This window comes from Mesitornis unicolor, unplaced genomic scaffold, assembly GCF_000695765.1.
Source record: "Mesitornis unicolor isolate BGI_N332 unplaced genomic scaffold, ASM69576v1 scaffold26709, whole genome shotgun sequence".
In the NCBI taxonomy this organism is placed as follows: Eukaryota; Metazoa; Chordata; class Aves; order Mesitornithiformes; family Mesitornithidae; genus Mesitornis; species Mesitornis unicolor.
In genome coordinates, this window is record NW_010206959.1 from 33,735 (window position 1) to 58,233 (window position 24,499).

The window sequence follows — 24,499 nt, forward strand, 5'->3', positions numbered from 1 at the left end:
CGAGCTAAACCTATAAAAAAAGGGGGGGGAACTATTAAGCTGAGCAGCAGATCTGGGTTCCTAGGGAGCACATCTGGGTGCTGATGGGGTGCCAGGAGACTGAGATTTGCCACAACGGGAACAAATCTTGTTTAATGGCTTTTGTTCAGTTCATCAGGTCTGCCAGTTCTGCTCCCTGTCCACAGTAAATAATCTGGGAGATGGTAATTGTATTCAATTTAAGGTGATTCAGGCTAGTTTTCCTCGATTTGGGATGAGGGGGAGGAGGTGGCACAAAATGTATGCACAGAACGGACAGGTTAAGTTAGATACTTCTCGCCTTGTCTTTTTGGCGTGAAATCTGGCATCACATGCAAAGACACACAATTATGTATACGGAAAGAGCTCATCCTGGCTATTCAAGGTGAAGCTGAAAGTCAAGGGGGCAGAGATCACGGGTTGTATTCCCTCCCTGCTTCCACTGAAGACCAGAGCACTTTGCTGAGGAGCTGTTCAGAAGGTGGTTGTCACACCCTGCTGCTGCCAGGTTCCTGCCCAGCTCACGAGGGTTTTGCACACCCTGAGTGCTCTTCACTTCTCCATCCTTTCCCCCAGCTCTCCCCCGTCCCTGCATCCTTGCCATCAGCTGTAGGACATGATGGTTTCCGGAACCCATGAGTTTGCATACTCTCTTTTTCCCCTACACAGAGGAACTATATGATGGGGTCACCCAGCACCAGGGGCTCCTGGTGTGGCTTCATCCCATCCTGACTATCCCCAGAATTAAGAAAAGCAGTTCCTGTGGTTTCAGAGCAGAGCTAGTGGCTGAAGTGAGGATGAAGTGGAAGAGTTGATGCCAGCCAACTAGGGAGGCTTTGCCTATGGAAAAGTGCTGCCAAAGTGGTCTCAGTGCTCCTGGTTCAGGGATGAGGTTTGAGGAGCTGGCCAGGCATAGGCATCTCACCTCTCCCATGCCAGAAACAGCCAGAAAACCATTACTTTGTTGTGTTGCAGCACAACTGAGCTCCAGCGCTGAGCTGAGAGGGGACTTTGGGGCAGCTTGGGGTGGGACACCTTGGTAGCACAAGTCCACCTTACCTGCCCAACCATTTTGTTGCCTTTCTGAGGGTTAGGTGGTGGCTCTAGGAAACCCCTTGGCTGCTGTTCCACAGCCCTGCTGTTGTCTTTGCCCAAATCTAATCAAACGCGGACGTTCCTGAGCAAACAGCATTTAAGATTTTAGAGACCTGGGCTCGGGACAGCTGAGAGAGACGAACAGTGGAGAAATGCATCCTCTCCTCCTCATCAGCCTGGACCCAGCCAGAAATTTAGGCTGAGGCAGGCAACAACTGTGGAGGGGTCAAATCAGTGCCCAAAGTTTTACAGAGAGAGGAGGTAACTCATGGTGGAGATGAGGTCCCTCCTGCCTGCTGAGATGACCCTTCTGGGTGATGCTGGAACCAGCCCTGTTTTGCAGGGGCATTTTAGGGCACATGGTGCCACCAGCCCCCTCATCACCAAATTCCATCCCCCTACAGGCACTGTGAAGATACCAGCACCACCTGGGAGCCGCATGCTTTGGCTGTGCTCAAATAAGCCTTTTGATAGCAGCGCTGAGGTGATATTTGTCCTGCTTTCTGCCTCCACAAAGGCAGGATTAGGACATCAGAAAGTCCGTCTGCTTAATCTTCCTTTGAAGGGACTCAAAAAAAGGAAAAAGCAGGCGGCCTGACAGAGCAGATGTGCGGAAGAAAGTATTTGGGTAACACGCCTGAGCATATCATTGGTGATCTTGAGCTGTCCTCAGAGACTCAGCCTTCTCCAGTGCAAGCTGGTAATCTTAGTAGAAGATGAGAAACCCAAGCTGAAAGCCAGCACTGTGGTCTCTGCAGTGATGAGACGGCCCCCTCCATCACCAGACAAACCCCAGGCTCCCTCCCCATCCTTGCACAAGACCTCTTTATTTTATGCTGTAGCAAACAGCAAAGTGAGCATTTTGCATGTGCTGGGGATGTCTATGGGCAGCTGGAAAGAGCTGGCTGACATGTGGGGAGTGCTGTGCCTGTGGATGAGGCTGGTGCCCATCTAGGGGTACCATATCCACTGAAATCTCTTCCCTGTCTTTATTTCTCCTCTTTTAGAAATGGGAAGCAAGCAATACATGCGGGAACTGTCTCTGCTTCGGCTGGGCATGGACTTTTCAATCCTGATCACGATTCAAGAGGTGGAAAGAAAAAGTCCCCCCAAACCTGTAGTTTTGATTGCTTTTGGTAGGGACTGCCTTTTCCATGCCTGCTGTTTTATCACTCCCCTGCCCCTGCAGGCACAAATCATCCGGGCGCTGACAATTTTAATTGCATTTTCCCACCCCTTTGCCTGCCCTCAGAGCACAGCAGCACATTGGCAAGGGGACATGGGGCAGTGGGAGGGCTGGGAAATAGGAAATATTTGGGTGCTGAAAGGCAGAGGAAAGGTGCAAAGCAGTTACCTTCTGGGCTGCTGGGTTCAAGCCCCAGTGTGGTGCGAGCAGAGGTGTCCATGTAGGGACATGGGCAATAAAGTAATTTCTCTGTCTTTGAGGAGCTATGGCCTTGAAGTTCGACTCTTTTATTCCATAGGGAACACTGGCTGCAAAAACCAGATGCCATCTGTCCACTGTGCCTTGTAAATCAGATTTTAATTGTCTCGGGGAGAGGGCTGTCTCCTGCCAGGTGCTGCAAGCCAGGTCTGCAGAAGTTACTCTGCAAAATTTACATTTCTGAGATGAGTTTAGTGATTAGGGTTTCAGCTTTGTACTGAGGAGGCTGAAATTCTCCCCCTCTCACAGATTTCCTGGCTGATGGTAGAAAGTGCCTGTGTTAATCAGGTAAGGGCAGAACTGGTTTTCACCTCCTGAATGACCTCCCTCCCCACCACACTTGCACCCCAGCATCACTGCATCCAGCACGGGCAGATGGGCTCCTGTGGTGAAGGACACCTTTGAGTCAGGACAAGGAGAGGCACCTCTGAGACTGGGTTTTGCTCCATGAAAACTGAAGCAGCAGATCACAGAAACACTGGTGTCAGTAGAGGAGAAAGCCAGCAAGAGAGATGGCACAAGGTCAGACTTTGTCTGGTCTTGTACAGCCCTTACACAACTCTATAAGGCAAGTGGTGTAAGCCTAAAATAATAAAATGGGCTGCTGAGGATGTTCAGAAGTACTGCGAACTGTCCTTATCCCTTCTTTTTTAATCATTATATACTGAAAAATCATTGCCGGTATTACAGGGAGGCTGCAAAGCTGCCTCTTTGTGAGTAAAGAATCAATAATTTGTTTTCTTCTTCCCTGTATGAAAACAATACCATTAAATCATATTAGTTTATTAAAAAGGCAGCAGCCTCTAAGCAGAAATGGCAAGGCTGATCACAGCCTGCCTGAGGAGAGACACAGCTTTCTTATCCACAGCCTCCTGGGACTTACTTTTTTTGAAAAAGGCTTAGTGAGGCCTCTAAAAATATTGGTTTTTATTAGACAGCATGGCCAAGTTTTGACATGCCACAGGGGTAGAGCAGATACAGCCCAGTGTTACCTGCTGGGAGCTCTGGGGCAAACCTCTGCTCCTTCTTACAAACTTCTGCTCCTTCTCTTCCATCCCCACCACGGGGATTCACCAGGCAGGAGGGCTCCTTGCAGCCGGCCTGCACCTCACTCGCCTCAGCCATGAAAGAAATACATCATTCCAGACCACGTGTAGTGAAATCACAAGAGGGCGGTCAGCTCCGTCGAATCCTGGGATGAATTGAGTCCTGTGGGCCCGTCAAACCCCAGAACTCCAGCAAGGAAGGAAACGATGCACAAGACAGGAGGTAAAAAGACTGAGGATGATCTAAAGGTTACAATGATACAACCAATTAATTTTTTTTAATCTGATGCCATTGGATTTTAAGCTTTTGAAAGGATACAAGGAAAGAAAGGTGCATCACGCTGGCATCTCCTGACACGCTGCAGAAGCAAACCTGCACCCTTGGTTCACAGCAGCAGGGGCAGCCGTCATTCATTTCCCACCATCATCTTGGTGAGGCATCAACATAATTAACTTTCAAAATAATGAACTTAACCTAAATGTGGAAAAAACCTACCTCTGTTATATAGCTAGTGGCTGTGGAGTTGATACAAGGTAAAAAACCTTCATCTCAGCCCTGGACATTCTCCGTGATAGCTGTCAAAAATGATTAGCGTTAGCTCCTGGCAGTTTTGCACCAGGTTCACCCTAAAAAATTTTTAAAAAACACCTTGACTCGATCCGAGGCTCAGGCCTTTTTCCATAAGGGGCTTTGGTGCCCCCCCATTTGCGGTAAAGGGGGGAGCAGGAGATGCAGTGCCCATGGTGGGGTGGGAGAGAAGAGAGGGGAGGGGACGGGAGCAGGACACCCCCTTTTCAGAAGACCGAAGGAGACCGCAGGTTAAACTGATTATTGAGCTGGTTTCTAATGAGTCTGCCACAGCCTTGCCAGGCAGATTAAAGAAATTAAAATCCTGGGACAAAATAAACATTGCCATTCAAGCCCTGTTAGTCTTCCTTACTCGCATTCTCCCCTAAAACCCGTTATCCCCGACCCAAACGCTCAGTCCAATCTCAGATACAAGGTCACCAGGACCAAGGCATCACACCAGTTGAGTCTCCCAGTGAGACTCTCCAGAGATGACAACAATCAAGGAAAGAAAGAGGGCTGTCCCAGCAAACTCCCTGATTTACAGAGAGCGTGATATCTATGTTATGAAATACACCTGTTGGACAGCTTGGGTCAGCTGCCCTGGTTTTCATTCCCCCCAGCTTCTGCACCTGGCTAACTCAAAACTGCTTGATCACTGCACACCAGTGTTGGGCAAAAATTAATTGAAAAGGTCTTATCCACTTTATTTCCACTGCAGTCTTTGCAGAAATGCAGCTTTCCTGAACAGAAAACAGACTCTATGACTCTATCCCAGCAAAACCAGGACAGTTGCACAGAGGGAGGTTTTGTCTCTGAGCTCTGATCTCCAGCTGTAGCTGAAAGCATGGGGCCATCCCACAGCACAGGAGCCGGCCAGGGCGACCTCAGCACAACCTTACTGGAGCCCAGGGAGTCAGCACTGAGGCTGGCTTCATCCGAGACCCTTCCATGAGGTCCTTCATGCATGGCCCTTCCCACAAACACCATCACTTCTCCCTCTGCAAGGGAAAAGAATTTAAAGATAAAACCCTGCTGAGAGATTAAAAAATCATAGGTCCCTTGAGACATGAAGTACAGCTACAACCAACGCCAGGAGTGGGGAAACAGCTTTTCTACATGTTGGGAGAGGTTTGGCAGGTAGGAAAATATGTCTCAGCTGAACACTCTCCCTCTGGTTTGGTTTAATAGCTTGGCTTCAGCTTCAGGTAGAAATTTCCCACTCCTTCCATAACAAATAAATTTAAAAATGTAACTAGCCTGAGAGAAGAAATATCTGCCGGATGTCTTTTTAATGCTGATTTTCCCCCTCTGTAAAGCATTCCTCTTTTAAAAGCTCTCCAGCTCTTCACAGCTCATTTTCCTTGGATTTTACAGAGATGCCTATACTGAGCACTGTGTTGGAGCACAGGAAGGAGTTATTGAACACAAACTCAGTATATCCTTTTCTTAAACTAATAAAAAATAGATGCTCTCTTTGAAGGTAAAGGAAGAGCTAAGAAAGCACGCACAAGCTCTGCCTTTCAACCCCTATAAAATCCCAGGAAGATGATGCCAAAGTGATCCTTAAAAATCCAAGCATTGAACTCGACATTGAAATGTCAGGCCCCAAACGCAAGAAGAATACAGATGCTTTTCCAGCTCATGTGTGAAGAGGCGAGGTTTGGAGGGCTTGCTCTTTCGCTTTTGTCATGGGGCGGATTCAAATGTTTCACCTAAAACCTGGTAGTTACAAACCAGGTCTCTGATCTCCTGCAGGTCACCCACCAGTTTGCAGCTCCAGGTGCGGCATGGCTTTGGACCAACTTTATCTACATTTTAGCAACATAGGGGCAAAACACTGTATCTGCTCCACAATTTCTTTTACAGTTCCCCCACATAAAACCCTTTGGTGGGTACCATTTGCTATTCATTGCATGGTCTCTCAAGTCAGGAGGAACAAAAGTAAAGATGAAGAACAGAGGGGCACATGTGAAGGGAAGCTGCCACCAAATGCAGGGAGGCTTCTGGTACCACAAGCAAACTTTAATCCTAGTTTTGAGGCAGGGGTTGATGCACCAGTCCCAGTCTGGCCTGGCAAAACCCGGCCTTGCACTGCTGTGGGCTCCTGGGATGCAGCAGGGGCCTCTATCTCCTGGCAGCCCCCTTGGTTCTTCCTTCCCCCTGCTTGCTCCTGGGCTGCTAGCACCATGGTGGAGGCTGATGGGAGCTGGCAGGAGCCTGGGCACAGGTCTGAACGCTGGAGAGGAATGGGAAAGATGCAGTGTTACTTACCATGGCTTGGGACCAGCTGGAACCACGGCACTGAGTTAACCGAGCAGAAAACAGCTCAGGGATGAGGTGGCGTGGGGGGCTTGGTGGGGGGTGCCAGACGAAAACCACCACCGTGTGCCAGCCCCCTGTCCCTTCCTGGCCTCGGCCCTGGAGCATCACCACAGAGGCAGCTGAAATGACGGAAACACAGCAAGCCCACCAGCAGCGGCATTTTCCTTTGAAGCCCTGCCATTACACTTGGCCTCCCAGCCTGGCAGAGTCCGAGCTGCCTTCTTAGCTAAATTGAGGAAATTAATTACCCTGAGCCACACCTCTCAGTGAACGATGGGCAGCTCCCTCTCGGCGATGCCTGGTCTAAATCAAGCTCAGCGAAGCAGCTCAAGCCTTGTCACTTGGCGCGCTGCAAGACCGTGGCTTTCAGTGGGCAGGACATGGAGGAAAACACCATACATTGAGGTCCAAAATACCTGGAGCTCTTGGGAGCTGGAGAGCTGAGCTGGGGTAGCGGAAGATGCGCATTAGGTGGCTGCTTCTGCTAGAGATATCAGTGTGGTTATTTAAACTCTTTAAATGGAAAAGGACAAAACCTAATAAAATAAACGGCTCCGGTTTTATTCTTCTTGTTGCCTCTGCTTCAAGCTGCCGATTTATAAATAGTTTGCATTTCTAGAGCGTTTGCTTTTGGAGTTATGAAAGGTAAGCCTAAAAAAACATGCATTGAGTCTGCTTTGATTTCCTGGCAAGGGACAAGCTCCCTCGTGAGTCAGGGAACTTCAGAGTTAGGCAATAAATGGGTCCCTTTTATAGCCGCTTTCAGATTTCCCCCTCTGCTGTAAATCTGCATCAAGGTAAGTAGGCTCCCAGGACACCCCAGGTGGCAAGAGCCCCCCTAATTCACAGCCCAGCCAAACCTGGCTGTGCCTGCAATGCCACACACGTATTTTACGCCTCCCTGCTTTGGTCTTTTTCCCGGTAAGCAATTACATCCAAGGGCCTGATTTTTGTTTATTCCTCTGCAACCCGTGTGGTTGTTTACATGAAGGCAAAGGGTATGAAAACCAGAACAGGGAAAAAAATTAGAAAAAGGGGAAAAGCTCCCTGGAACTGCAGTTGGATGTGCTCACTGCACCTGGTTGCGTTCAGGCATGTTTGCTTGCTCCTGAAACTGCTGATCACTTGATGGTGGTAATATTTTCCTAAAGATTATATGGCTTGGCTTTAAGGGCTTCTTTTTATTTCCAACAGGCAGAGAGCATTTCCAGGTAAAGTGCCTATCTGGCCTGCAGCAGCAGAAACCGAGGTGCACTATTGCTCTGTGTGGGTAGTTTAAGTTTAGTTTTGTTTGGTTTGGGGTTTTGTTTGTTTGTTTGTTTGTTTTCCTGAAATGTTACTGCTTATTGAAGAAACCAAGTGTTTCTCACTGGGATTTGCTACCCCAGTGTCTGGCCCCTTGAAGCTGAAGCAGAAACACCTCCTTTTCCCCCTTCTCCGAGGAGACAGCACCTTCCAGGCAACAGCACTAACCACAGGCTGTCCTGCAGAGTCCTCTCCCAGCCAAAATTTAGCAACTGGGAAGTGGGAAATGAGCAAGAACCCAAAGCACCTGAAACCCTCACTCTCAGACTTTTCCAAACCAAATCCCATTCTTCCCCTCAAGGAAAATACATTTCAGATTGCTTCTCTGAAGTGAGAACATAATCCTGAGGGAAGAATTTGGAGGAAGAAGAAAGAAAGAGAGATTTTTCATGACTGTCTGCCTCTGAACCTGAAAGGTATTCATGCGTGGAGGAAAGTGCCTTTTGCTGTCAAAAGGAAATAGATGTCAAAAAGAAGATATTGCGAAATAGGGAGGGCTGCACTCATCTTCCATTGGGCAGCACAAGCGATGCTGTCAGGGGCTCCCTGGCCATGGCTGGAGACACAACAGTGTTTTCCCATGAAGCTTTCACCCCTGGTACCCCTGCCCAAAGCCTAGCTCAAATTTTCCACCTTCTGATGGCAAAACAGAAGATGGAGTCTAAAGAAAAGGGAATAAAAATAGCAAAGTAATGGAGAATGATATAAATCTTTGAAACAGAGGAGCAGGATTGTGAAGAGGGCTTGGACAAACAGCAAATCTCAGAGTTCCCAGCTAAAACCAATGACTTGGACCTACATTCCTCCGCTGATCTCTCACCTAAAATATAAGAGACTCTCCGGTAAGTCACCCCAGATGGCAGTGCCCCACACGCCACTTCCCTCTCCTCCATGCTTCAAATGAGGAGAAATGGGCATCACTCACCAGAAAGTGGGGTTGAAGGAGGTGAAGAGGCTGCCCAAGCCAACCTGCACAGCTCCACACTGTGCCCGTATGGTGGTAGCTACATCAGGAAAAGCAAAATATACAGCGAGAGACGCCTCCTGAGACTCCTATCTGCTGGGGAGGCACTACCACCCTCCAAGGGGACAGTCCTGGCATAAATGGTCCCTGTACACAAACAGACCTGGTCCCTGGGGCTGAAGGACAGGGAAAGGCCAATATTCAGCTCTGGGTTTTTTTCAATATTGGTGAAATAGCCCCAAGGCAAGAGATCCATGAGTCTGCACAGCAGCTGCCGTCTCAGTACCATTTGTGGATGGCAACCGGGGCCTGGCAGGTGTTTGGAGAGAGCGACTCATCATGGAAATGTCACACTGATAGAAACATCCACAGGAAAACACTGTGGGAAATCCAAGCACAGTGGGCAAACAACATTGCTGCTGGTGACGGTGTGCCTGCAGTCTGTCCCACCTCCATCCATCCACCTTACCCCCGCTGGCAGAGCTACATCACGCACACAGGGATGAGGCTAACCCAGAAGGTACATCCGGCAATTCGAGTGAGCTGTTTGAATAAAACACCAAGCAAATGGAAACTCAAATTTTAAAGGCAACACATTTTCAAGTGGCAGGACTAAGCAGCATTTAAAGGTGATGATCACTGCCAAGCTATTTTGAGCAAACAGGAGGCTATTTGGTTTATCTGTTTGAACGTGCCAGCAATTAATTTAGTAATCAGCACATTCTGAAGGGACGATCTGAGAGGGTGACAAGGAGGGCCAGGCCCTAAGCCAGTGTAAATTCGTGCTGTGTCGCAGCCAGCCCCACGCGAGCAGAGGGTTTGGCTCAAGCCCCCCTAGGGGGGACATGCTGGGGGAGGTGACTTCTCTTACGTAAGGACGGTGGTGTGCCTCACATCCATGCAGATGGTGATGCTTCTCATGCCACCCACAGCACAGATGGACTGTCAGTCATCACACTGAGAGCCATTCCAAGAACGCACCCACCCCAAGTCCGGCAGGGAAAAATTAAGTGCTCTTTTTACCCACTAAAAGTACCCTGAGCCTTACACCACACAGACACCAGACGCAAAAATATTGTAGAAATAAGTCTGCTATTTATACAGCTCAGGAGACAAGATACAGCAATCAAGGTGCTGAAGTCATACTTTTTGTTTAATATAAATTAAATAATGTTGTGCTTATAGAGTCCCTTTTGCTCAGGGATCCTGGAGAGCAACAACATCAGTGCTGTACAGATGGACCAACTTCTGCTCTCAATAGGTTAAAGGCTTGGGTCAGAGCCCTTGCCAGCCCATCTGCAGTGATTGTGGCTCTGCCTCTGAGCCATCTACACCAACAGTCTGCAGGGTCTTAAAATATTCCATTTCCTGAGTCTCTTAATTTAATTTGAGTCCTGTGAGGTGCTGGTGTCTCAGGACAAGCCATCTGCAGATCCCAGAGTGGTGTAAGCACAGAGCCTCAGAGGTCGGGGCAAAAAGGTGGCCTGAAATGAAAAAAAACCCCAAAAATCAATAGGCAGCTTTGAAAACTATTGTTGTATGTTTACCTTGAGTAACATATTTAGTTGTTAGAGACTGAGGTGATGGAGCCAAAAAAGGCACTGCTTTATTTCTCACTGAAATGTTCTAAGAAATGGTCCAGTTTCTCCAGCAAACATATTTCCTAAGCTGTCTTTTAAAGGGTTTATTTTTCCTTTTGATTTTTGTTCCCTCCACAGTCACTTTTAAAAGTCCCAAGCTATTGTTCTTAAGAATTATAATTTCCTTAAGAAAAGGATCTGTGCAAAATAATGCCAGGAGGGGAGAGGAAGGAGACAGAAAAATCCCAACTTGAACTCTGCAAAACCAAACACTTTGATTAAATCTCTCCAGCTGCTTTCTGGAGGTGTCAAACCTGCACCAAATGACCAGTCTGGCACACCACTGCTTGCCCCTGCCACCCACAGGCAGCCTGTGAGAAGAAAGTAACCAAAAGCTGGAGAAATCCATAGGGTCAATAAAAAGTCCCTCCACCACTCGATAGTCCTGGTTTGTCTAGAAGCAGTCTGGACTTGTTACTTTCGGCCCTCAATTTGTGCTACCCTAACCTGCTCCTGCCTCTTCCAGGCTACACCTTCAGGGCAATAAGTCTTCCATCACGCTGAGCAAGCACTGGTCCATTAAGGACAAGTGCTATCCCTACGTCTCAGCTCTTCACAACCCTGGTGGCAGCATGTCCTCCTCAAGAAACACCTCCAAGCTGGGCTGGAGTTGAGCCTCTTCAGAAATGTTTCTATTCCTGGATATGGTTTTTGAGGGCAAGTTTGGGCTATAAGCAAATGAAAATACGAGTAGTGTGATTTGCTCTGGCTCCATTAAAGTCACTGTCATGCCTGGGAAGTCCTGTCCCATAGGGAACCGTATTACCACACAAACTGCAGCTCCTCTTCCATCACCTCGGTGTGTGAGCTAGGAAATGCTTCGTTTGGTCCTTCTATACCCTCATATGTGTTGGTAAGCAGCCCTCCCGCAGCGGCTGGCTGCTCCTTGCTCTTTGGCTAATTAAAACGAGATATGAAACTGCAGCCAGAGGAAATCCTCCTCGATGATCCATCTCCATAAACACAGCCAGGCCCAGAAGCAGCAAGTGTGAGCCCAGCTTGCTATTAGCATCCCGCACTGCTCCCGGAAGATTTTTTATTTAATCTCAGCTATTTCTCTTCTTCAAGGACAGTGGGGCCAGACAGCACCACAGAGCTTAATGCCTTTGCCATGGGAGCAAAAACAAGTGATGCAATGGTGGAAGGTGCGAGCCTCTTGCACCACTTGTCAAAAGGAGCCCCATAAGCTCGCCTGAGGAACAACGTGTTTTGGCAATACCCACCTCCAGCCCTGCCTTCCTGCGTGAGAGAGATGAAGCCCCAGCATGTGGTGAGCCTGCATTTGTTACAGGATGAAACATAAAGCAATGCTTAAAATAATTAGTTAATTTAATTAATGCTTAATGCCAGGCAAGCATTCCTTCTGATCAGCTTAAGAAGTGGCATGGAAAAAGAAAAGTCCTGCTGGGTTTTCTTAAAAAGTGAATGCTGGGAGCTGTGTGAGAGAGAGATTCACGTGAAGCAAGGGAAACAAACTGCCCACTGGGGGCAAAACATGGAATGGGTCTGTAGAGCACTGATGGCAAAGTCATTAAAAGGAAAGAAAATCCACTACGGGATGATGCTAGCACTCCAGCACCGTTCTTGAGGTAGTATAAATCAGCATAACATGACTGTGCCCAATTTAAGACAGCCACAGGCTGGACCACATACCCTCAGTGCTGCACTGGGCAGATGTTGGAGGCAAATAGCCACAACACCGTCAGAATTCAGTGCTCACCTATTTCAGAATCTGAAAAGGAAAAATCCTTCAATTTTGTTTTCACAAAAAATTCTGTTTTCAACCTGTAAAGTACTCATAGTGCTGATGAGGAAGACAGAATCTGAATGCACGTTTTTGGAAAGCACATTTGATTATCGTCTGGAAAAAGGGAGTCTCTGAATGCAAGAGACAATTTCATGCCAGAGTTAAGAGCATGGAAATCCACGTATGTGACACTTCATTGCTTTGTAGCCAACTCTGTTCATTAGGATCATCAGGATATGAGAAAAGAATATTTAACGTGCTGTAACCAACCTGCAAATGTTAGAAAATCTGCAATCATATAAAACTAATCTTAAGTGAAATTCAGCTTGAATGGACACGTGGATGCAAGGCTGCTGCAAAACCCTGCCGTGAGTGGGAGCTGATCAGCCAGTCTTGGGGTGCTACAGGTCCTGGTGGCACCCCTAAAAAGCCTGCTCTTATGTCTATCACCTGCTAATGAAGCTTTTCTCACCTGACGTACAGGGCATGCAATGTGCAGCCACGTGGAGACTTCAGGGCACAGCTCAGATACTCACTTCACTTCAGCTTCTTGCCCATTTTGTCCTGAGAAAGCAACAGCGGGAGTATTCATGTGCCCTTTTAAAATATCAAGACAAAAAAATTACGAGTTGGCAAGGCTACAAATGGCAAAGCAAGCACAGACACTGGGATTGTTCTGGTTTTTTCCCTCCTTTAAATCATAAACATGTTTGAAAACAAAGCAAGACATAATGAAAATGAATATACAGAAGTAGCACTTGCCTGAAGGTCCAATGTTGTACTGTGGCGTTTCTCTCATTTTTCAACCCTCCTGTTTGCTGCCTGATTTGTACAGCAACATTTTTCTCCCCCTCTTTCTTTCTCCCCCTTTCTCCCTATCTATAATAGAATTATAACAAAACTGCTATTATAATCCTGCCTTGAGATGCTCATCTAACAGCCCATCACTCGGAAGGGAAGCCATTTACCCTACTATTCAAACACCCATCCAGACCTCAGGAGGATGGTAGGGACTGGGGAGGGAGGGGAGAAGAAAGCACTTTTCCTGTTGCTTTAACGCTGGTTATAAACCATGGGGGATGATAACTTGGTTATAAACTGGTCATAAACCATAGGGGTTGATAACTTTTACCAGTGAAACGGCTCACGCTCCTGTCCCTTTTCTCCTCTCTCCCCCAAGGCTTGTACTTTTGACACAGAGCTGTTTTCCAAAGAGTCTCATTTAGGGTCTTCACCTAAAGGAGAAATTATTCTGATCAAACACCTAAAAAAGGACTTTCTTCAAGAAGACTGCTGTAAGTACAATCTCTCCCCCATCACCTCTTCCAAGCCATCCCCTTCCTTTCCCTGTATGTAACTCACAAAATGAAAACAGATCTTGAAACACAGTAAATTATTTTATCCACTCCATCTCCTCTATCTCCCATCTGCTACTCCAGCCTTCTGGTATTGGGGTGCAGTAAAATCTGATTTTAAACACGAAGCTGACACTGTAATCTCATTCTCTTCAGCCAAAATACAGAAAATAAAACCTACCTATATACACATATTATCACAGCAATAGATAAATCTATCACAATAACCATTTTGACAGATAATAAAAAGCAAAAAAATATTGAGGAGGCTTACAGCAGTTTAATGAAGGCTCTTGTACCAAATCTTGAACTCAAAGTTACAGTCGGAGTTATTGAAAAAAATAACTTACAATGAAAAAGCTGATGAGAATTGCCCACCTAGCCATGGAATTAACTGCGGTTTAATGCTGTGCTTAAATACTCACCACACAACAGAAACGAATTTAAATCACGATCAAGGTACACACAATTCACTTCCATTCCGTTTCAATTACATGTATTCAGCATGTAATTTAACCTCTGGAAGTTATTCTGAAGAACACAGAGGTTTGGGTTTGGGGTTTTTTTTTGTTTTCTTTTCTTCAAAACACTCACTGGAAATAAATACCATTTAAAGAACACACATGGAGTGCAATAAAATGGACACTTAGGCACTGGTACAGTCTAGTCCTCTTCAGCCCTCTACAAACTACAAGACAAGAAGTTTTAAACCGCAGATGGAGTGGAGAGCAGGGCAGAGCTGTACAGGTAGCGCAACAGGTTATGTACTGCACAAGAGCACATCTGCAAAAGGTCCCAGGAGATTTTTGTTGAAGATGCAGCGTATCCACACCAGGTATATTGTGAAGGGCTTAATGTTTTCGGAGAAGGTGTGATTCTGATGGGACAAGATATAAGGCATGTAAGTGTTCTCCCCTTGCTCTTGTATCCACACTTCATATTTCACTTCTCTGACCTTGAGATACTTCAGGTTCCAGGGGATATGCCAGGACACGGAAAGTTTGGCTTCGCTCGTGCCCTGGACAGAGGCTTGACACTTGGCATCCCTCACTTTGCCAGGGTAGAGGCTGCCAGACCACTTCTGCTTCCTGGGCCCGGGCTTGGACTTCACAGTCTGCCTGATGGCATGGATGAGCGAAGGGATGTTCACCTTCGTGTCTTGGTAGGCACGGAACAGCCACTCGGGGTTGCGGCAGCAGAGGTGTCGTGGCACCTCCGTGCTCTTAATGATGCGCTCTTGCTCGGCTTTGTCCAGATGAGCGATCCCACCCTGGTCCCACGGTCTGTCCGGGTAGGTTACGGTGTCTTCCTGGTCAGTGTTCTGCCAGGCAATGTACTGCAGGTCCATGCCAGGAAGGGTTGCCAGGGTTTTGTATGGCGTATAGTGCTCAGGGTTGATAGCATAAGGGAAGAGCTCCACCACCGTGGCACCTCTTGGCAGGAAGAGAGACATGACTAATTGGGCTCCATGCATGCTGACCAGCATGGACGCGTTGCTGATCAACCGGACAATGTCGGAAAATGAGTGCTCCTCCAGAGAGACGGTAATGGTTTTCATCTGAAACTCCTGAGCAAGGGCCAGGATTAGTTCTGCCTCATTTAGGATAAGTCTGTTGATTGTCCGACTGAACACCACGATGTACTCCTCACTGGAGCTCTCCTCCAAGCTGACGTTCAGCTTCTGCATCATGAATTTGGTGAACTGCCTGATCTCGTTACCAGAAACCAAGATGTTAGCCTTTGGTCCCTGTGGCTGGACAAATCCGTACTGGTACCAGGTGGTGATTTTGGACAGTCCTACATAGGATTTGGTAAAGCAGAGGAGCCTGCCCAGGGTTTTAAGCTGCTCCCTGAGGAGCGGCTGCTTGTTACTCAGTAACTTATAGAGGTCAAAGTGAACACCTTCACTCCACCCTTCCATGAAGAAGAGCCGCGCCTCCATATCTAAATCAGAGAACTGCTGCATGGTGTAATAAATGGGGAGGAGATCATCATGAAAGACGTGCATAAGGTTGTCTGGGTTGAACCTGTTGGCGATCAGCGCCACATCAGGCACGAAGACCGGCTTTGGCATAAACTTCAGCGCAGCAGCTGGCAGCTCCACAAAGTTGAAGTACTGAGTGTTGTGATCCTCCACTGAGGAAAGGTCGAGCAGAGCCGGCTGAAACCTTCGGGAGCCCAGGCTGGGCAGCATGACCGAGGAGTTGCTGTGGAAGTAGACGAACTCCTCGGCCTCCGTAGAGTAGCAGAGGGACTCAAAGCGGCAGATGCGGTCAGTGTGCATCCTGCCGGTGCACACCATCCGGGTACCGTCCTCCACCAGCGCCTGCAGAGCTGCATGGTAGTCAACCTGGGCCTGAGAGAGTTCCTGAGACTGACGTGTGAGGACCAGCTCCTCCTCCACCATGAAGGCATGCTCCCGCAGCTTGAAGTACTTCCACAGCACAGCAGCGAGGACAGACACGAGCAGGGCATTGATCACAGCTGCTATGTTCATTCTGTAGTCAGATCTTAGCAAGACGACAGGTGGGGAATGCAGTGGAGAAGGAACACATCGTTAGCACTCCTTGGCATGGTGAGGGCAAAGACCTGTGGAAAATAAACCAAGAAAGGAACCATTTAAACGGCAGGTTTACAGCTCCACCATAAATCACATTTTATGGACTATTCAAGAGAGCTTAGGCTTTTTTCAGCATTTTTCTCCCTTCCAGGGAATGAGGAAAAAGAAGGAAAAGGGTGCCAAAGCACTACCCAAAACTAAAAAAAAAAATCAAGCAAACAGAACTGGGAGCTGCTCTACAGGAAGGCTTCCTCTCTCATTTTCATTTCAACCCTTTCGGAGACTAAAAAGCAGAAGAGTTTGAGAATGAGCTCTATGAAGCTTTGTCAGAACACAATAGGGACTCCCAGTTCCCTGGGATTTTGCCTCACTCTGCTCTTTGCAGATCACTACAACACTGAAAGACGGTGCTGCAATCACTGGGCTGCTCACACAGCGTTTGGGAGACCCAGCTCATTCTCTTGATCTGCAAAGACCCAGCTCTCCCCTTTGCTGTGCAGACAATAACAGTACAGGGAGTATTGCCAAGTATGGATCCTGCTACACACCATTCCAATATGAAATGTGAAGTGGTGAACGTAACATTCCATTTAATTTTACTGGGGGGTGGAGGAAGGACTTGCAGGTCTATGGACTGCCCTGTGGGAGACTCCCAAGTCGCTCAGTTGGTTTTTTGGCTGCAATCTGGGATTGAAGGCTAGGAGCTGCCGTTGTCTTCCAAAAGAATTACTGGCATGGGAGAGAGGACCGCTCTTTAGGATGTTTCATTAAAACAATCAAGCATCACGTAGAGAGAGTGACTTGCACCAGCACAGCCAACCCTTATACAAATAGGAAGGTAATGCCTTTTAAGTGTTTCCAGTGTTGGTGTTTTTCCACCCCAACCTGAGAATCCCTTCTGTGCTGCTCCAAGGCTTCCCTGTCTCTTTTTCTGTCATGGGAGAGATCCCACCACTGCTTGCTTTCTTTCTGTGTAGAAACACTACTGGCTTATATCAAAGTATTGATCATATTTTCAACTGTGAACTTCAATTGAGGTATCGATTCACCTACAGTATTTATGGGCTCCGATTTTCAGTATGCATCAAGGTTCACTGCTAGCCAGGCTGTAAATAATTGCAGCCGCGACTCATGGGAAACTATAGGAAGGGAAATTTCTGATTGGTATAAACCTGATTAGACTGTTTCTAACTGCAGTTTTTAAATACAGCAATTTAAACTCCCTTTGATGTAATTTTGGAAGGAGAGGAAAAAAACCAATGTCTCAAGCACATGCTCTGACATCCCAAGCAATAACCCCTTAGCATTTTAACCCAGAGATCCTTGCTTTTCTATGCCAGAGTGGAGAAAGACAGCAAGGCATATTTAGGACCAATGCAAACTGCTTTCCTACCACCAAGGGAGTTCTTGTGAAAAGAGATATTGGCACCTAAAAGCTCGATCCTGCAATCTGGCTCACGCAGCTTGGATTGGATGGGGAATCATTCATGGTATTCAGTGAAGCCAGAAGAGATCCCCACTGCTCACGAGATCCCAACAGCCTGCGGGATCCCTGTTCTAGGAAGTACTGAAGGTTCGTGGGAGACCAAATAATGCCGGAGAAAGGAGTGGCAGCTGTAACCACACAGATTCAAGAGGTGGTCTCTGGGGATCAGAGCAAAAAACCCACTACAATTTCAGAGCAGCTCCAGCTACTCAAACAAAACAGAAATGAAGTCCACCTCCTTTGGCAAGTGGTCTGAAAAACTGCCTCATTTAGCAGCTCCCTAAAAGCAAGCAGCAAGCTAAAAAGGTGGTGTTTTGACTTCAACCGCAGAAAAGGAAATGGGAAGGGACCCAGAGTGGTCATGTAATTACCAGGACAGGATCAGCTTTCCCTAAACCACCCCCCAAAAATGCTTATCTATCTCATTCTTAATAATTATTCATCTCCTCAACCAGTCTTTAGCAATAAAGGCATGAAGGACTATGATAAGCTCTTTCTTAACACTCAGCCTTTGCTTCCATGACAGCAATTTAAACCTGGTCATGCTCCAAGTGCCACAGATATCCTGCACAGACGAACGATGGCTGTCACATCACCCCTCAGTCTTTCCTTCTCTGTAACAGGGGATCGTTGCTGCTCCTGATGGCTGTGCAACTCTCAACCATGGCTGCTCCATGGACAACCTTGACTGGAAACCTACAGGGGACAGTGGTACATCACTCGGTTAGGCTCTGCTAATGCAACCAAACCAGTTTTCAGGAAAATAAAATTTTTGATGGGGACAGATTGTAAATAATTTTGTTGATACCAGATTTCCAAAGCTTCATTTTACTTCTCCACTATCTTTGAAAGACATTTAATCATATCATCCACATAACCTCTCCACCACAGACCTCTCAATGTGTGAACCCTGCTTTAAATGACTTCAGCAGCCATCACCAAGGAAAGGACAAAGCCCAGGCAACCGCATGCAAAACCTGCTAGTCTGTACGTGAAGGAAACCTTGAGCAATCAAGTCCTCTGCCACAAGCACACACTTCAAATGAAGGCCAGCCTGTGGGCATTGCGAAAGTTAACTACTGCAAGTCAGAAGAAGAAAGCATCTACAAGAAGCTCAATGGAGTCAATGCAAGTTGCAAGAAGTTGACAGAGAGGGAAAATCACACAGCCTCTATGATCCCAGTGCAGCAAGGACAGTGTGTACATGTGGGTGTTTCAAAGGCATCAGAGGCCAGCAGTCCATAAAAACACCACTGACACCACCTGTGTTTCATGGGCATCTCAGTGGTGGAGAGCTTTGCTGACCATTACAAAGGCCTAGTGGTGAACAGGCCTCCTTGTAAACAGCCTGTTCTGATGTTTCGCCCCTGCCTGATTTGCACTCTCCCCTCCAGCCCCAAGGGAAGGGCATAAGAGGCACTTTAGAGATGCAGCCTGATGGATGCAGCCACTGTTTGGCAGTTAGCAGCTTTCGTTTCAGACTCTGCTACAGCAATACCCACAAAATGGCTGCAAATGAACAACTCAGCTTTTTAATAAAAATCACCTGCAAGGACCTCCTCCATCTCTTCCCTCACTGCAGATCTTTCACTTCCCTGCACTCAGCTGAAGTGAGCATATGTGCTTGAGCCAACCAGGTGTCAGGAACGAATGTTAAAAGCTAGCAGTGCTAGAGGAATCCATCTTCATTCCTGATCCTCATTGCCAGTTTTCAAATCTTAGTTCATGCTGGTTGGCTGCGAGCTGCTTTTGATGGAAAGCAGGAGAGGGATGTGGACAGGGAAGGGTGTCACAAGCAGAACTGAAAAACTTTCACAGGTATACAGGGAACGGTCTTGAACCTTTGCCTATTTTCCCACATTTTATCATCCACCTTTTTTTTTTTCTGACACTTGCAGTGAACACAGACCTTAGAGAACTAAATCTCTGGAAGTGACAGAACATGAATAGTAACAAATTGTCCCGCTGCTTGCTTTTAGAGACCCAGGAGAGGCTGCACCAAGAGGGTAAAGGCAAGCAATCACTCTCCAGGTGCCCTGGTTCCTCAGACCCCAAGCTGAGGGCAGTCACCCAGTGCTGTCAGCAGCAGCAGTCCTGAAATGGGAAATTCTTCCAGAAGGCAGCAGGTAACTCTGAAACAGGTGAAAGCATTTCGTCTGCCACCTGAAGAGCACTGCTGCACAATAAAAGAAACTTTTGTTACTAAATCTCCCTCACAAAAGAGGTCTAGAGCCACCACTCCCCTCCCACAGTGTCACTGGAGAACACCTTAAGACCTGAAAAGCCCTTGCAGAAGTGCCAGGCCAGGCACACAGCTGCTTTCCTTAAGAGCAGAGTCCTCTCTGCTGTTTCTTTCTACATAGAGGTCAGCATCCAGGGACTTCATACCCCCAGTTGCCCACAATTTCCCCCATTCCTACCACACTCATCCACCCCCACTCACTCAGCAAAAGGGTCACAGCTTCACCCCCTCAGCCCAGCTACTGCTCCTCCAACCAGCACTGATGACTGATGATCAGGTAAAGCCTTCAGGAGCACACATCTGCTGTCTTCAGCAGGCACCTCTGGCAGAGATCTTGAGCATCTCGCAGGTCCATAGCACTCTCATGGAAGTTTTGGACACTGTGGCACCTTCTGCCTGTCAGCTGCTGGTCATTTGGTGTTATAAATGTCCTCAGGAAGTGGGAAAGCAACAGGAAGCATAAATGGGGAAGCTGTGCTTCATCTCCTGTTAAAAAGAGAGGAGATCAGAGTGGGTGGGATGGGGGAGATGAATTTCTACTAATAGCCAGCTGGCATAAAGGACTGTTTGGATTCACTTAAGAGATGAGGTCTGTTGTTCATTTTTTAGTTATGAAGCTGGGTCATGATGAATCACTGCACACTTTAAAGCTCTTCATATGATGGACAATGTTTTAAACATCTTCTCCATTTTAAAAACTACCATCTAGGTAAGAAATTGGGAGAAAAGCTACATACCCCACACAATAAAAAAAAAAAGACACAAACATACATTAATAAGACCCACCCAGAGGAACAAATCCAGAGCCTGATGAGAGAGAACAGGGGTCACTGGAGTGAACAGCACATCTGAAGGGGTATCACTCGGTCCTGCAAGTATTAATCATATGAAAGTGCTGGTTTTGTCTACTGAGGCCTTGCCAAACTTTTGTTGCCGACTGCCCAAGCACTCTCCAAGCCAATGCTCAGTTTTCCAGAGAGGAAAAAACCTCATAAAATGGAAAAAAAAAGCACAAAGGATATGTCCAGAAAGCATCACCACTGTGCACAGAGAGAAATGCCTCTACACAGAGGCCAAATTGGGTTTGGCCAAGCCAGTCAATATTCTCCCCATTAGCACTCCCTACCCCCACATCCACCACTTGCTAAGCCGCCTTTCCAGAACCAGCAGAGGAAAAGTAAAGTGTGCAAACATGGGATTTCACGCTCCCCCTGCAAAATGCCTTCTTTCTCCCAGCCCTGATGTGAGAGGCTTAGCTGAGGATGCAGTGCATGTAATACACGCGGTTTTAAAGACTTCATTTTAAATACCTACTTCATTCATGCTCAAAGCAGAAGTTGCTAGAAGGCAACTTTCCTGATTGGAAGGAGGGGGAGCTAGGATTCAGCAGCCAAAAATTGGCTTTTATTCTCATCTCTGTCACAGATTCCCACAGAACTACAAGCAAGTCAATCCCCACAGCCCAAAAGGCTGCTATCATCTTATTCACTGTATTTGTTTAATGAGATACATACATCTTTCACAGTGCATATCACATTAAAGAAAGGATGGTACACTGAATGATTGATATACTGGAACATTTTCTTTGTAAAAAGCAGCCAAGTGAAGAAGCGCTGATTTTTTAAACAGGAAAAGAGCAGATTCTCAAAGGGAGCAAACCCAGCAGTTAAAAATGCAAGTAACATTAATGAAGCCTGGTGCAAAAAGGGGATAGGAAAAATAAGAAAGCCTTAACTCTGCAGCCTCAAGTGGAATTTTAAATACAGACCTTTATTCAGAAAAAATAAAATCAAAATGTAACAGTATTTTTAAAAACAACCGTCTCACAAAAACTTTAGGTGTCTATAGACAGTTGTAATCAAAATTAGGTTTATCTTCAGTTTTTATGGTTCAGCATAGGTCAGGAATAGAAAGAAAAATGTAAGTCTTTCTATACAACACTGCAACCAAGAAGGCTGAGGCTCTGTGCAATGGTCCCTGCTACAAATACACCTTCAATATGAACAGGATAGTATTGGTGGCTACTGAACACCTCCCAGTTGTGCTTACGGGTGAAAAGTCTCAGTTTTCTTCCATTTAATTTCAGAGGTTGAGAGAGCTGGAATGGGAAGCGACTCAACCTGACTTTCAGGTTGACTAGCAGCCATTGATTTAATATTTGTTGATACTGCTGCCCTGATCTACAAAAGAGGTAAAAAGAAAAATATCCAACACTAAGCAGTCAATGAATATAAGCAAATCACAAAATGGAAAAGTTTGAAAATAAAAATAATACTTCTTGAGCTTTTAAGGTTCACATTTCCAAGATCTCTTCTCAATCCAAAATGACACAGAATATGGAATCCTTTCCCCCCCAGAAAACCTAAACCTGATGTCCAGAAAACTCCCTTAAGTAAGATGAAGATCTGATAAATGAGGTGGGAGCTAAAAAGGGGAAAAAAAGTTTCTCAGCCCTGAAGTCTTCACCCTCTGACAGTCCCAAGTCTAAAGACAAAAAATCAAGGTACCCAAAATAAGCATGGGCAGACAGGGGGAAACTAGAGACAGAGTTTTTTCCAGTAGGTCTTTGCTCACCCAAGAGTCCTGTCAAAACCCATCAGGTTACACTGGCATTAACAGCACTGCCGTAAGAGTAAAAAACCTCTCCTTCTGCCTGCTGTCTCACTCTCTGTCTGTAAGCAAGACACCTCTGTCAGAAACAACAACACATAAGAGGACAGCAGCAGGTTTATCTCACTTCAGCGGTGTTCCTAAAGCGAAGATGGAGTGGTAGGGGGCCAGAGGGAAAATTTACCAATGCTGCAAAAGTGAATTTAAAAGAATACGATGCAAAATCCCACAGCACTGAACAAGATGAGCTTCGGCTACTCCAACTGTGCCTTTGGGCTTTAGCTGCCATTTGTTATTCTCTGTATTTTCTCTCTCCTTCCTTTCTCTCTCCTCCGACGGGAAGAGCACCTGTGTTATTTGGATACTGGGACTGGTGCTAAGCAGCATTTACAGCCTGAGCTCTCCCTGCTTCCCATCAGCATGGTGCCTGACACCGCTCCTGTGTGCTGCAAATTCTAAGCAGGAGCCCAAATTGTTCAGAGCACAGCGCAGCCAATAAGAACAGTGAAAATCCCCCCTTGGTTACCACAAGCTCTACATTAGCATGTTTTTAGGGGAGGGTAAAAAAAAAAGTGATCCCAAAGCAGCACCTGTCCAGTAAGAAATAGATTTCTGAAAACCTACAGAATTTAGTCCAGATCAAAGATGTTTTCCCCATGAGACTTTTGTTTGAAAATGAGAAAGCAAACCACCAGTCAAACAAAGGAGGACTACAAAGACCTGGGATTACAAATGAACTACTGACCTCCTTCCCACACATGCACAGCCAGAGAGGAGAGATTCAGTGTGAAGCTGCAGGAGGGAGCAAAGAGACAGCATCCAAAAACATGCTAACCACCCCCCCGGTCCCAGCACCCCCCCCCCAAAGTACACTGCAGCCAGGAGTGCCAACAAAACTGAACTTGGAGCCGTATGTGATCAGCACAGCAAACAGAGCACAGTTACACCACCACCCAGCAAAGAAACACTGGAATTCAGAGCATCTGCAACCTTTTCTAATCTTGGAAGTGCTATCACTGGTAGATCAGTGTTTCAGCACATGCACCCATACCTGGTGTTGCTAAGTGAAAGGAAATGCTATCCCGATGCCTCTCTTTCCCAGGAGAAAGAAAATAAAGAAGGCACCTTAAAGCTATGCTTTGCAGGGGAGCAAACCCTCTCCAGTCCTCTTCTTTCCCCACCACCATAAAGAAATAAAAAAGAAATGAAATCGTCTCCAAGAGCCTGGAGCACAGCAACCCGTGCACCATCTGCGGCCAGAACTACCTTTCTCCCCCAGGTCTGAGCATGCTCTGTCGGTGCCGGCAGTGTCCTATCGCTCCAGCTGGCTCACCTCAATTTGTGAGCCTCCCAGAGGTCAGCCTTGCATGCAGGATGATTTGCTGCAGTGTTCCTGCAAATCCCCAAAGGGCAACCGCGCCGAAACAAACACCCTCGTTGTCGTGCAAAGCCAAGCGTGTCTGGGGAGACAGACGGCAAACACAATGCATTTCAGAAATCTTGCTTTTAGATGTTATTAATGCCACTGCTACCCCAAACGCTTCACACAAAAGAACAAAACAATAGGAGAGAAAGGGAAAAAAAATGCCCCTTGGTAGAGGATGTGAAAGCCATTCCGGATTTGCTTTCTAGCAATTCCCTCGGTACCAGGGAAGCGATTTCTCAGCTGCAATGGTCAGCAAATGGCTTGGTATTGAACATGGCAGTGAGTGTCCTCCTTCAGAGATCCAGGGAATCGTATTTTTGAAATGAAGTTGCTATCTTTTATGGTGGGAACAGTAATTCCTATATACAAAGGCACAAAAATGAGCCAGGGATTACAAGAGGGTATTTTACTGTGTTCAAGCTGAAGGCGAAAGTGTCTTACACCAAACTTCCCAGCAGAGCTTGAGCCTGTGGGGACTGAGCAGCTTCTTGAATTTGGTAAACCAGGCACTACTGAATGGGAACATTTTGGGTCCTAATTCTGCAAGCGGATCTACATGCATGATGAGAAGAGCAGCCTAGTTCTGCCCACAGCACTCACCCAAAGGCTCGTGGAAGAAAGTCACACCACTAAACACAGCTGAAATTACTATTCCAGGTTTTAGGAGG

At 46.8% G+C, this 24,499-nt stretch overlaps 1 protein-coding gene across 2 annotated transcripts; it reads right to left on the bottom strand.

The window, feature by feature from the left end:
- Nucleotides 1-13,772: 13,772 nt before the first annotated feature.
- Nucleotides 13,773-23,808, bottom strand: POMGNT2 (protein O-linked mannose N-acetylglucosaminyltransferase 2 (beta 1,4-)). 2 transcript variants are annotated; one of them, XM_010191974.1, is made up of 2 exons: nucleotides 23,739-23,808; nucleotides 13,773-16,096 (listed from the first exon to the last, which is right to left on the bottom strand). In XM_010191974.1, exon 2 carries the CDS (start codon nucleotides 16,002-16,004, stop codon nucleotides 14,268-14,270), a length of 1,737 nt encoding a protein of 578 aa, XP_010190276.1. In that variant the 5' UTR covers nucleotides 16,005-16,096; nucleotides 23,739-23,808; the 3' UTR covers nucleotides 13,773-14,267. The 2 variants fall into 2 exon arrangements, with proteins under 2 accessions (XP_010190276.1, XP_010190275.1); XM_010191973.1 differs by lacking the exon at nucleotides 23,739-23,808 and adding an exon at nucleotides 23,457-23,669.
- Between the last annotated feature and the right edge of the window lie 691 nt (nucleotides 23,809-24,499).